At 38.4% G+C, this 13,798-nt stretch overlaps 3 protein-coding genes across 3 annotated transcripts in view; all 3 read left to right on the top strand.

The window, feature by feature from the left end:
- The first annotated feature begins 128 nt into the window (after positions 1 to 128).
- On the top strand, positions 129 to 1,505 carry LOC137587100 (malate dehydrogenase, mitochondrial-like). Its single transcript, XM_068303357.1, has 2 exons — positions 129 to 340; positions 409 to 1,505. The coding sequence occupies exons 1-2, from the start codon at positions 269 to 271 to the stop codon at positions 1,351 to 1,353; spliced, it is 1,017 nt and encodes a 338-aa protein (XP_068159458.1). The 5' UTR covers positions 129 to 268; the 3' UTR covers positions 1,354 to 1,505.
- Positions 1,506 to 3,201: 1,696 nt separating this feature from the next.
- ppk23 (pickpocket 23) lies at positions 3,202 to 6,313 on the top strand. Its single transcript, XM_068303323.1, has 8 exons — positions 3,202 to 3,629; positions 3,722 to 4,021; positions 4,657 to 4,738; positions 4,807 to 5,089; positions 5,152 to 5,290; positions 5,354 to 5,564; positions 5,622 to 5,813; positions 5,952 to 6,313. The coding sequence occupies exons 1-8, from the start codon at positions 3,232 to 3,234 to the stop codon at positions 6,069 to 6,071; spliced, it is 1,725 nt and encodes a 574-aa protein (XP_068159424.1). The 5' UTR covers positions 3,202 to 3,231; the 3' UTR covers positions 6,072 to 6,313.
- Positions 6,314 to 10,621: 4,308 nt separating this feature from the next.
- LOC137583348 (serine-rich adhesin for platelets-like) overlaps positions 10,622 to 13,798 on the top strand; it is a 76,819-nt gene continuing 73,642 nt past the window's right edge. The window contains exon 1 of the mRNA XM_068298303.1: positions 10,622 to 11,078. The gene's annotated coding sequence lies outside the window, so the exon portion shown is untranslated. The remainder of the gene's footprint in view (positions 11,079 to 13,798) is intronic.

The raw sequence follows: 13,798 nt of genomic DNA, 5'->3' as shown, positions 1-13,798 counted from the left end.
ACTGCAAAAGTTTCCGCCATTTGATTAATAATTCATGGCAGTTCAAACCGTTATTTTAAAATTTAAAAGTATTTATTGTAGAGTTTATTCACTAGTGTTGATTAACAACAAAGTAATCTAAAAAACGTTACAATCGTCAAGAAATTTTAAGTTGAGACATTAACTTTGACTTAATGATCAATTTTATAAATTCATTTTCGGCTTCATAATCAACAAAATTGCATATCATATTTAATCACCGGCCTTTATCGCTTCTGTGGCCCTTGGGATGTTTCGTTTCAAAGTCAATGTATCAATGTTAAGACAATGTGTGCGGCAATTGCCTCAATCAATACAAATGGTAAGCCCTAAAGTGATCCAACTATAGCAAAAGACCTTGTCATCCTATTTGACTCCTGTTGTGTTTAGCGTTCCTTTAGAGTGACTGTGGTGGGGGCCAGTGGTGGCATTGGTCAGCCCTTGTCCCTGCTTTTAAAGACGAATGATTTAATCAGTGAATTGGTTCTACAGGATATTGTGGATTCACGGGGTGTGGCTACCGACCTATCGCACATATCGACACCATGTCAGATCAAGCACACATTGGGCAAAACCGAATTGGATAAGGCCATCAAGGGTTCCGATGTAGTGGTAGTTGTAGCTGGTATGCCTCGTAAGCCGAATATGGAGCGTGACCATCTGTTTGATGTTAACGCTGATGTGGTTATCGAAGTGGCCACTTCAGTGGCCAAAAATTCACCTCACGCCCTCTTGGCAGTTGTCACAAATCCTGTCAATGCCCTACTCCCGATGGCAGCCGAAATACTCAAACAAAACGATGCCTACGATCCGAATCGTTTGTTTGGTGTCACCACTTTGGATGTTGTGCGAGCAGAGCAATTCGTAGCCGATCATATGAATTTGAATCCAAAGAAGGTTCGCATTCCAGTCATAGGAGGTCACACAGGTCTAACCATAATGCCAATATTCTCTCAATGCAAACCCGCCTTTCGGGGCGATGATGAATGCATTGCCGCATTGACCAACAGGATTCAACTCGGCGGCGATGAGGTGGTTCAAGCCAAGGCTGGCAAGGGTTCCGCCACCCTTTCAACAGCCTTTGCCTGCTTTCGTTTTGTCAATGCGATGCTGATGGGTTTGAAGGGAATTGAGGGTCCACCGGAATGCGCCTATGTCGAATCAAATGTCACCGATGCCGCGTTCTTTGCCACACCATTGACTTTTGGTCCAAGGGGAATCGAAAAGAACCATGGTCTACCTGCCATGAATGATATAGAAAAACAGGCTCTGGAAAAATCAATCGGAATATTAAAAGTTTCCATTGAAAAGGGTATTAAATATGTTAAAAAGTAAAAAAAAAAAAAAATTTAATTCGTTTGCAATTTTACTAAAAAGAAATTCCTCTTTTTCAATATTTACTCTGAGACACATTATGTACGTAAATATTGAAAACAATTTTGCCTTCTCCAAAGGCAATTACCATTAATCACACATAAACAGATACGCGCACGTCAAAGAAAGAGAAAGAGAGCAAGAAAGACAGAGAGAGAGAACGAGAAATGAAATAAAAAACGAGTTCCATTCACCTTTACTCTCTCAATTTTGAATTTATTTTTATTTATATGCACCTGAATTCACTTTATCTACCCTTCTTTTTTCTTGCGCTTTTTGCCTTTATTCCTTTCTCTGTTTTCCTTTAGACAAATTGTCACAATTTCGGTTAACAAATGATTACCGATTACAATGGGGTTTTAGCACTTTACAATACCGAATTGAGATGCTCTTTTGAAAATCTGAAAAGATCGTTTTAACATATTTTTTCTTAACCATTTTTCTGACTAATATAAAATTTACCCCTTAAAGTATGCAATGTGATATTCATTGTTTTTAACAATTTTATAACTTTTCGTTAGACTAGTTCAACAATGTTTGCTTCGATGATTGTTATTTACTTACAGTACATTCCAAAAGTTCTTTGTATGCTTCTTTGGGCTGCCAAATGCATACTTTAAGGGGCTAATTTACTTCATTGTACAGCCCTAGATTCGCCTATGTTTCAGTTAAAAGTTGTTTGAATTTGAGTTGTTAACAATTATAGCCAATTTTTAAATAGATGAGCGATAAGAATCGTCTTTTTATGTTGTCCTATTTGAATGGCTAGCATTGTATAATTTTGTTGCCGCCAGACTTTATAGAGGATAATGTAGTTGGTAATATTTTAAAATATAAATTTCAGTATATAAATATTTATGTTTTACTGTATTTCATTGCGATTCAAGGATGTTAGCAGAGCTTTTCTTTTGGGTTGAGATTCATACAAAACATATAACTAAAAAAAAAAAAAATATGTTGAGGCACTTATAATAATGCCCTGACACTGGCGCCACTGGTTTCTGGTGAAACTTAAGATCGGGAGATCCTTCTTTGTGTCTTCCAAGTGGGGAAGGGGAAGAGCATGCGGCGGATGCTGCAGGCTGCTGCTGCTGCTGCTGCTACTTATCGTCATTTGGTCGCTCATCGGATCGCCCCATCAGGGTCAACTGAATTCGGTTGCCGTTTTGTCTTTTGTTCTGCAGCGCGAAACTTGAGACAACTTGAAATTTAGTCTCTGATACCCTTGGCGGGCACAAAACAAATGCTCTTTGGGTATATTTAATTATCAAAAATGAAAAGTAAAATACTTGATATTGGGTATTCAAGAGTTGTGCTTCTTGTATCGGGATAGCTACGGTTTAGCATCGTCCGTTCGCGTCAGGAGTTCACACAAAACTTGTGAACTTGTTGTTGTTAAGCGGCGCCGGATATTTGGCAGCCAGCTGCAGCCAGCTCCTTCGGAGCCACCCTTTTGTGTTGGTCAAAAGGGATCGCCATTTTGTGTAGCAACCCCAGCAATCGCAATAGCTAATGAGCCATCTAGATAAGCTTTTGAATTGTACATACATACATAAGTAGGCGCGGGACGGGTCGGGACGGGGCGTTCAATCAAAGTCATGCAAACCACTAATGCATAAACAATGAAAGGCTTTTAGTGGCCATACATATACAGGACATACATCCATTCCATTCCATTCCTTTTCGGCGGGGGCAATTAGAAGTCTCATTAAATGACCTAGATACCCTCCTAGAGAGCAGCAACATGACTTTTTCTCTATTTCTTTTTTTCTTCTTTTGTTGGACATTTAGTAATAAATTCCATGCCGGTTGGTAAGGAACTATGTTCCTGAAACGAAAATGCCGGAAGAGAAATCAATGTCAAATGGAAATCAATCGGACTCAACGTTGACTCGACGCCAAAAACTTTTAAGCACTTTGGTCATCTTTCGACGCAGTTTGATCTATCAGACAAAGGAGTTCTTTCAGAATTCCACATTACATGGTGTTAGATATATTGCCGAGACGGGACGTCCAATTGGTGAGAAATTCATGTGGTTCTGTTTCACATCGATTGGTGCCGTCACCGCATTGGTCATTATTATGAGTTTGTGGGAGAAATTTCAAACGAATCCGACCATTACGGGTCTGGATACCGATTTCCATAATCAAAATGTTGTATTCCCAACGACTGTGGTTTGTCCCGAGGCGGGTTTTGATTTCGATAAGGCCTATGAAACGGTATATAAAACATTAGCGTAAGTTCACAAATGACGCGACCTTTTACTGACCTTACCCTTTAACCCATTGCCATCTCGCTCTCTCTCTCTCTCTCTCTCTGTCTCTATAGCAATTACGATCCCAGTAAGGCGGCATTGTTCGCACCATTTTTGAATCTATTGACCACATTGAATTTTGAGAATATTAAAGATGCGCAAACTTTTGGCGAACCCATACCCCAGGAACAATTGATGGAGCACACGATAAGGGATTGGGCATTCCGGGCACATATCAGCTGTGAGAATACTTTAGTCTCATGCAAATATCGTGATGAGGAGATACCGTGTTGTGCCCACTTTGAACCCATCTATACGGAGCATGGTTTCTGCTATGCCTTCAATAGTCGCTTCAAGTCCACCGAAACAGAGGAGTAAGTATAAATAATTATGACCCTATGAAGTAAGAATCGGTTGGATATAGCATGAAATACTTGAGCTAGATGATGTGCATGAGAGCAGTCAAAAGACTGTTTTAGATTTTGTCACTCTGAACCTAGTTTTTAGTCCTTAAATTAGTTCGTTTGCTTTGCCCATCAAGGAAAGAATTTCTTGATCGTCTGTCCTGCAAGAACTGAAGGATCTAAGCATGGCTCACTTGAGCTAGCGAGTCCTTGAATCCTATGGGATGTCCGCTAAATGAGCCGACGAAGAGCTCATTCAATTTTGACATCTCCCAAAAATATTTTTAATATTCTTCCATATTCATGTGTTTTACAGTAAATGTGCCCCCTAAAGTATGCAATAAACATTTGTTTAATACGTTTAATGGCCAATAGCACATAACCAATTGCTTATAGACAATGTTTTCACCTGCAGAACATTTCAAAATCTCTTTATAAATGTTTTTAGTATAGTTTACCTGTTTGTCTGATCATTGCATACTTTAGAGGGCAATATTTACCCATTCAACATACCAAAATTTAACTCTAAAAGGATATTTTAAAATCTACAACATTAAATATAAATTCATTGATATTTTCTGATTGTTTCATACTTTTTAATTTAGCATTAAAACTGGAGCACCTCATGATCTTTATGAGACAGACAAAAAATGGGCTCTATTTTTTGTACCCAACAGCACAGCCCGTGTAAGAGAGAGAGAGAGAGAGAGTGAGAGAGACAGACAGAAAGAGAATAATCCTTTTTCGTTTTACAGATTTTTATATTTTCCAATGAGGAATACTTTGGCTCGGACTTTAATGCCCAAATCGATTGGTCCGAGAGTCAATTGGTTGAGGTAAGGATCTCTAAGAAGAACACATATACCACGGATGATGCACGTCAATTGTCGATAGGACAACGCAAATGCATATTTAGCGATGAAGTGAAATTGAATTACTTTCCCGATGCCTATACATTCTCCTCATGCATGAAGCAATGCCGCATGAATAAGGCCATCAAGCTATGCAAATGTAATCCGCCCTTCTATAAGCCAATCTGTGAGTATAGCAAGACATATTGTTAATCTCTTCATTAGGATGTGTTTTTTTTTTCCCTTAAGCCAATGTACCGATGTGCTCGATTAAGGATTTTGGGTGTCTAAATGACTTCAAGATGAATATAACCAATATCAAGGATTGTCTGCAATGTGAACTTAGTTGCTCCAAGACAGTCTTCAATATTGATAAACTGATTAAGATGTAAGTTTTCCTCCGCCATCCAAAGATTATGATTATTTCATATCTTCGCTTTCCCTTGTCAAGTGTCGATCGGCCTGAAAGTCCTGGCGTTTTGGTTGAATTTCTCACTTGGCCCATTATACGCTATAAACGTGAAGTACTCTTCGGTTGGGTCGATCTTTTGGTATCTTTTGGTGGCATTGCCAGTTTATTCTTGGGCTTCTCCCTGCTATCGGGTGTTGAGATAATCTATTTCTTTACCCTTCGGGCCTGCTGCATGGTCTACAAGAATCGGGTAGATACATAGCATCGAATAAACTATATTTCTCCTACTAAATATAAAAACTTTCAGCAAGAGCTTTATGAAATTGAGGAAAGAATTCGTCATGAACCACCGCCAGCGATTGATCTGCAACTAAAACTAAAGTCACATTCAAATTTCATGAATGACTCAATACCCACTTCAGCTGTATTGCAGGTGAAGCCAGTGGCTGAGGGCGATGTCGTCAATCATTCCTGGACAAGGCAACGAAAAAATGAAAAGGTCAGTTACAGAAGCCAAGATTAAGTGTTATTCGAGCCATGAAACTAGAAAGGAAGTAGTCACAAAATTGGCAAAATGCTATCCAAGTTACCTTTAAATCACTTAAAAGTAATTATTATTATTGCCTTTTTCTTTCAGGACTACTTCAACTACTCGAAGGGTTTGTATCGTACACCAAAAGTCCTACCCGAACATGGATACTCTAATAGCACAACTAAAGAGAAATGGTTACATGATCACTCACAATATTTACCCTAAAAACTGATGCGATAAACAAATATGAAAAACAACAACAACAACACACAAAATGGCAAATATATTTGCACCAGTTAAACAGAAATACTTAATCGAATCTTTTTCCAATTACCAAAAGAAAATACTTACAAGTCGCTGTGTGAAGAGAAGAAAAACCTACCTACATATATATGTATGTTTTTTTTCTTCTTTGCAAGGGTATTCTTATAAAGCTTTTGTGCACGAAATAATAAATATTCTCAAAAAAAAAAAAAAAAAAAAATGAATACGAACAAAAAATAGTCAAAAGAAATTTCGAGATTGTCGATGGATAATGGAATTTTCTTCTACCAATTAAACTACAGTTTTGTGTTGCATACTTAGCGGCGAGTTCACTGCACTATGGGCCCCCGCCAGTAAACAAAACCGCCAACGCCATCAGTTGCCCCAGCCAGTCAGTCAGCCGGGCAGGCCACAGAGCCACAGAACCCCACAGACCCCACAGACCCCACAGACCCACAGTTCCACATCCGAGAACCACAGCCCCAAAAGCTAACAGCAGCAGCAGCAGGAGCAAAAAGCATTTTTCAGTTAACATCGTTGCCGGCTCATTGTTAATTCCCCAGAGAAGCCAGAAACCAGACGTAAAAGAGAAGGATATACATATACATATACATATACATACATATATATATATAAGTGAAGGTGCAGGGAGGTCCAACAGGTGAGGCGGGGTACATACAACTAGTTGTAATTGCAGTTGTAAGCCGTGAGTACAACTCTCTCTCACCCAAAAATTCCCATACTCCAATCACCATTCTCTCGTCCTGCTCCACCACCACACTCTTACCCACATTTCTCTGAGCCGATTGTATTGCACATTTCTGTGAATGAATGAAATGAATGAAGGCCGAGAAAGTCGAGCGCATATAGCCGCACATAGTTTATTTGTTTTAAGGCAAAAGAGTGAACAAAAAATAAATGGCGGCATTTCTGCAAAAGGAAGAAAACCTTCTGCCACACACATACACACATACATACATGCATGCATACATGTCTAATTGTAGAAAATTTACATGTCTTTGTATGGCAAATTACAAAAATTTATTAGTGAATAGTTTTCTATGTGTGTGTGTGTATGTGTGTGATTAATCACAAATTATGAAGGCAATGCAATTCCCTTACTCTAGATTATATATGTATGAATTGAATATCCTTTGAGTTTTATAAAAAGTTTTAATAGTTGTTTTATAGTCTCAGATTTCCATAGATATATCTGCCAGGTGTTCCCCGATAAGTGTCCATTAAAATCTTGAAACCGAATCGTGAGAATCAATCAATCTAATGTAACTAATTAGTTAGTTTAGTTATCGATGGTCTTTATAATCTATACCTTTAAAGGACTTTTATAAAAGACAGAGAGAGAGAGAGAGTGAGAGAGAAAGAGCGAGAGACAGAGAGAGAAATAGAGAGAGAGTGAGAGAATTACCTTGCTATTTGTGGCAAGGACTATGGTAATGTTATCTAGGCGTTAACATAATCTGAGCGCAACCGGAAACGGAAACGAATTTTGAACGGAAATCCATACAGAAGTCAACGATGGAATAGGCCAAAGAATATATAAACAAAATAGAAACAGAAATCAAAGGACAATGCAAACCAAAATGAACCAAATGAAAATGTTACAAAAAAGAGACAAAGAGAGAGAGAGAGAGAGAGAGATCAACATCAAAAAGAGACAGAAAGAAAAGTAACGATCATTGATGGAAAGTGGGCCATGAAATGGAGGAACTTTACTCCTTAAAGTATGCAATGGTGTGAATAAGCATTCATTAGGTTAGCTTAAGATACCCAAGTTATGTTAGGTCATGATAAAACATTAGATAGACTCAGCTTTGTTTGCCCACTTACAAAAATTTGTTTGGTTTATGAAAAATTTTTGCAAAATTTATGGATTTATATTTTACATGGAAAACATGATTTTCTTTTGCATTTATGCTATTAAATCTATCAACTGCACGAGCGCACAACAAAAGTCATCAGACAAACAGACACTCACACACACACAGGGAAGTGGCAATGTTGTATGTGTGGCCCTGAAATATTGCATTGGGTCCATTCCTTTTTTTAGCCAAAACTTATGTACCAAGTAAAGCTTTGGACATTCGTTTTGAGACACTTGTAAAATAAACGAGAGTCGTGTAGATTATGAAATACCCTTTAAAACAAAATATTATTCAAGCCATATTGATCATAAATTTTGGTTAGAAGTTACAGTCATAATTCAATGAATTTATGTCCTTTGTCAGAAGTATGTGCAGATCGACTTGTCCGTAGATACTGATCAAGAACATCCACTATATTTATATGGAAGTGTGTTTCTGTCTACGAGAGTGATTTACACCTTTCTCTGGTGGGAAGGGGGGAGGAAGAGGTGAGAGGTCTGTTGGCACCGAGTCGACAGACAACTTCGTTAGACTTGGCTTTGTTTGATGCAGCTTTAGAACGCATCTTCGTTATATGCAATTACACATTTTATTATTATTAACGTTAATGTCGCCCATGGGAGAGGTGGCTGGATGGTTGCTGCTGCTGCTGCTAGTTCTAGTCCTTAGTCTAAGGCTCCTGGGCTGCCATAAAAGGCGCTTATTAATAAGAAATTGCTATAAACTATGACAAGGCAAGCAAAAATTAATGTACCAAGACTAAGACAGAAGACAGAAGACTGAGACTGAGACTGGCGCTAAGCCAAGCAACAGCTGAGAGTAAGAGTGAGAAAGAGAGAGAGACTCACACACACACAAACTCACCTAGAGAGAGAGAGAGAGTGAAGGAGAGCAAGTCAGAGAGCAGTCGGCGAATAGGTGGCCAAAAACAAAACATGCAAAAGAAAAAAAAAAACTGCAACAAAAAGCATGAAACAGCTGGCTAAAGAAAGTTACTACTTCTCGTCCTCTCTCCCCAACCCACACACTCACACTCACACTCACACTCACACACAACCCCACTCCTCCCCCTCCTTGCACTTATGCTACTGATCCAACTCACATTCTCTTATGCGGGCAACGTCGACGACGCTCCACATATTTTATTAAGTTGGAAACCAGTAATAAAGTAGGAAGTGCGCTCACTGCCAGCTGCAGCACACACACACACACACACATTGGAGGTGTCTCTCGCTCTCCTTAAAGTTGCATTCTCTGCTCCCTGTTGCCTTCTGTCTACTACTTCGCCTGATGGGGTTGCTCTGGCTATGCTAGCTTGTAATGTAATGTTGGCACATCGAAATCCCCCCCTCTCTTCTCCTCTCTCCCACCACTCTGTCGCTCTTCCTTTGTCTCTCTTTCTCTTACTACAAGTTGGGAGAAACAAAAAAAAATGTTACACGAGCAAAAATGCACAAATTTAAGTACAGGGACGTTTTAGTCTGTCAGGAGGTTAATTTCACTTTGATTAAAATTATAAAAATATTATGGAAATTGAATTTGACAAACATTTGTGAGGTGAACAAACACTTAAAATATGAAATCGAATCTTGAAAATCAAGTTTTATCGCTCTCAAAGGGTTAAAGCTTTCGAATTAGATTCCAAGACTATTCAGAAGACAAGCCAAACTTCGTTCTATATAATCATATTCGATTCATATCAAAGAAAGAGTAGAGTGAAGTTTTTCATTGATTTCATATTTCAATTCTAATTCTATTAATCTAAAAACTCTTTGAAAAAGACTTTAGAAAACTTATTGAAAGTTAATTAGTCAACATTTGTTTATTTGATGGAGATCAAAGTGAACCGTACCTTGGTTTTAGTTGCAGCGGCTTAAAACGTGCCGGCTTAGCTTTTGTATTGCGTATACGTAATATGCACTACTCCATTTCCATCTCTCTCTCTCTCTCTCTGTCTCTCTTTCTTGTTCTTTCACTCACACTCTCTTGATTCATTGGAATATTTACCAAGGAGAGAGCAGAGCGCGCGCCGCCAGCTGGTTGGGATGGATACACATACATATAACGCCAAACTCTAACTCCGACTCTAGCTCCGGCTCCGGCTCCGACTTCAAAACAAAAAAAAAAAAAAAAACACACATTTTCAACTCCGACTACTCGTTAAGCGCTTGTTCCCAATGCTGTTTGTTCGTCGTTTCGCTTGTCAGCCTTATAGCTCTCGGCTCGTTGACTAGCTGGTTCTTGGTTCCTTTGCCTGCACTCCATTCACACACACACACACACACAACAGGCAGTGACTCCAAAATGCAGTTGCTACTGCCGGGGCCAGTTGGTTTTGCGTGCCAGTCGCGTGAGGACGTTCTCCACGGAGCAGAGCGACCAAAGAACAGGAAAAAAACAAAACACAAAACTACAAATTAACAGAAAAAAAAAAAACACTTTTCGGCGGTTCATACAACATTCGCAAATATCGTCGTGGACGTGGTCGTGGTTCTTTCGTGCTTCTTGCCCTGTGCCTTAAGTTTCATCCAAAGTCTTGGCCTCTATCGTGGCGATCTTCGGAACGAACGCAAAAAGAATATAAATAAAAAAAAAAACCTAAAAATTGTATAAAAGAATGAAGCAAAAGTGAAATATTATATTTTAATTTTGTGCCTGTGCCTCAACGTTTCCCGCCACCGAAAAGCAAACGTTCAGGCCACATTTAGTCGTTGCCCCCGGTTCCCCGCACCGGCCACCTACCACAGGAGAGCCTTCTCTGAGAGCTAATGCATTTTAGCTTCTATGCACAAACACACACACACACTACTCTCTCACACACACACACACACACACGGAGAGACACAAGAGGATTTTATTTTATTATTATTTTTGTATGTTGTTGTTTTTTTTTTTTTTTGCGATTTTTGTTTATGTGCCAAACTAGTTTCGAGGTAATTGAATTTTTGCTGTTGTTGGTTTTTGTTGCCATCGAAGACATTCCGGCAGCTTATTTGCAAAAATGGTAACTAAGCACATGATGTATCGCAAGGGAAGCTGAAATTGCATATCAAGAGAGAAACGAGAGGAGTGAAACGATAAAGAAGTGAGTATATAACTAGAATAATATTAAAAAATTGCATGGTCAAAAAGAGTTCAACCAAAGGAAACCCACTTTTTTTCCCTCATAGCCATGATTGTGAAATCTTCTCTTTATGAATCTGAGTTTTCAGAGTCCCGTGCTCTTCTAAAACCAATTGAATTTGTTTATAGATCTTTATAACTATTCGTGTACTAAATTTCATAAGAATCGAAATCAGAATAGCAAAGTTATATGGTAAGACTTTTGGTGGTCCTAGGAAAACATATTGAATGAAGAAGAGTAAACCTTTATTTCAAAGTCAATTATCTTTGCACTAACAATAAGCAAAAGTCACGTTTTAAGGCCATAGAGAAGAATATTTACTTTTAATTAGGAGGTCATCAAATGAATTCGTATATGGTTTAGCTTAAGGGGTATAAAGGTACAAAAAAAATGTATCTATGTGTGTATGTGTGTGTTAACACCTTCGCTTAATACGCTCTGATTTCTTTGGCCTGTATTTTGATCAAAGGGCCGCCTGGTCTTACGCACAATTTGGATTAAATGGCTATGAAAGGGCACACAACAACAACAACAACAACTCAAATGGTAAACTGTCGAAAAGGTTACGTTCTCTTCTTCACTTTTTCTTCTTCTTCTTATTGCTCTTTGTTAATACCCTGCACATAAGACTAGGGTTAACGGGTATATACATATGACCATTTCATGTGTAAAATGCTTAAGCTTTTTAGCAAAAGTAACAAGCAAAAAGTTGGCATCTCAATTGAAAGTTAAGGCATTCAATTGTTGTTGTTTTTTTTCACACAGGGTATTCGTCATTCGATGACTTGACTAGCTTTCATTGTAAATGCCAACTATGCCACCAGTCAAAGTCAACGTCAACGTCAACGTCAATGCCATTGTCACATCGTCTCCTGTAATCATGTGAAGCTGCTGCTGCTGCTGCCAGGGAGGAGAAGCTACCAAAAAAAAAAAGAGAAAAAGACGAAAAGAAAAAAAAAAACCCGCACAAGAACATTTTCACTTGAAGATTTCGGGCGAAATTTTGGTGCTCTTATAAGCACAGAGCAGAGAATCACAGACCAAAAGAACTATAGAGAAAGGACTTAACTCTAGTCTTGTCTTAGAAATTGGCCAAAATTCTTTTTGTTTACACTTGATCTAAAGTTTTGATCTTCACTTCTGAGGATATGATATATAACAAATAAACAAAGAGAGAAAACTATATAAACTTTGTCTGTTCATAATTATAGTAAACCTCGAAGAGAATCAACAGAGAATCAACCATTTGCCCTCTAATGTGCTCTCTCTTTTTGGTTTGAGCCAAATCAGATTTGCCCTTCTAGTCTCCATTAGCTTAACATCAAAGAAAAAGGAAATAAGAAACCCTTTCAATGGCCAATTGGTGAGCATGTAAGTAAGTAGGGTAGAGTCCGTTCCAAGTGATGAAAAGAAGTGTCAAATAATGAATAACTGTTTCTTACCAACTAAATTTAATATAATTAGCACAACTTTTACAGATTCATAAGCATAAATGTTTCTAGTCTGTTCTAATCGGCAAAGTTTAAGTTAAAGTTTCAAAAAAAGGGGGCTAAATAATGGGAGGAAGGCTGCATGCATGCGGAGGGTCTAACTAGCAGGGAGGCTGGGCTACTGGTCGATGGTGTCTTCACGTCATGTCTCCTGGCCTTTTTGGTATCTATGCAAGTGGTGAATGGTTGGGGGAGATGGAGTGAGAGGGGGGCGGCCTTAAGTTCTTTTAGTTCTCTCCTAGTTAAGAGTAGTTGAATTCGAATCCAAGGCGAGTTTTGTAGCGCCGAAAAACCGGTCTCAAAAAGATGTCTAAATGTTCCAAGTGTCTGTGAGTATGTGAGTTAGTGATGGTGATGGTGATGGTGATGCTGATGCTGATGGTAGTGATGTGGTCTCTCCTTCTTTTGAATTCCCAGTGGAATGTGTTAAAGTGTCTAAAGCTGTTTGCCCTCCCCTCTATCGCCAAATCCCTCCGTTACTCCGTCATCATTTGTTCTTCCTCCCCGTTCTTGGCCAACTTCTACAACTCCTCCATGTCTTGCTTACAAATCACAAAAAAAAAAAAAAAAAAAAACGAACGAAACGAACACGAAAGAGACGCATCCGAACATTGCTAACAATTTATAAGCGCATCATTTTGTTATCGCCCTTTTTTTTTTTTTTTTTCTACGACCCGTAAAAGGCCAAGGGATCTGGAGTAAGTCCCTTTGGCTTCGTCGTTTTTTTTTGTTATATTTGAGCGGCGAAATCGAATGATATCGCATAATAATAGCTTTAAAGTACAACAATTTTTTATTAAGGATGATTCTTTTTTAATATTAAGCACTAGAGAAAACACATTTATCTATTTTGAAGATTACACCCATACTATACTCAGTATCTTAGTATATATTATTTAGTTATCTAGCGAGCTTAAGGGATCTTGGTTAGAAAGTACTTCTAATTATCATCTGGAATTTCAATTTTGATCTTTGAATCTAAAAAATATTAAGCTTCAATCTAAAGTCTTTCAATCTGCATTAAAATCTGGAGAACTTTGGCTAAGCTTAGTTCGGCACCCTTAGGAAGACATTCCACAAACATTTAGAAGACAAAAACTATTGCATACCTTTGTGAGCAAGAGTTACAAGCAAGTTAATTAACCAACTTTAAATGCCGATCATAATATGAATTTATAATTCAATTAGCAA

The sequence above is a fragment of the Drosophila tropicalis genome, unplaced genomic scaffold (genome assembly GCF_018151085.1).
Source record: "Drosophila tropicalis isolate 14030-0801.00 unplaced genomic scaffold, ASM1815108v1 contig_158, whole genome shotgun sequence".
NCBI lineage: Eukaryota > Metazoa > Arthropoda > Insecta > Diptera > Drosophilidae > Drosophila > Drosophila tropicalis.
The sequence above is the reverse complement of the archived record's forward strand: the minus strand, read 5'-3'. Positions and strand labels throughout refer to the sequence as shown.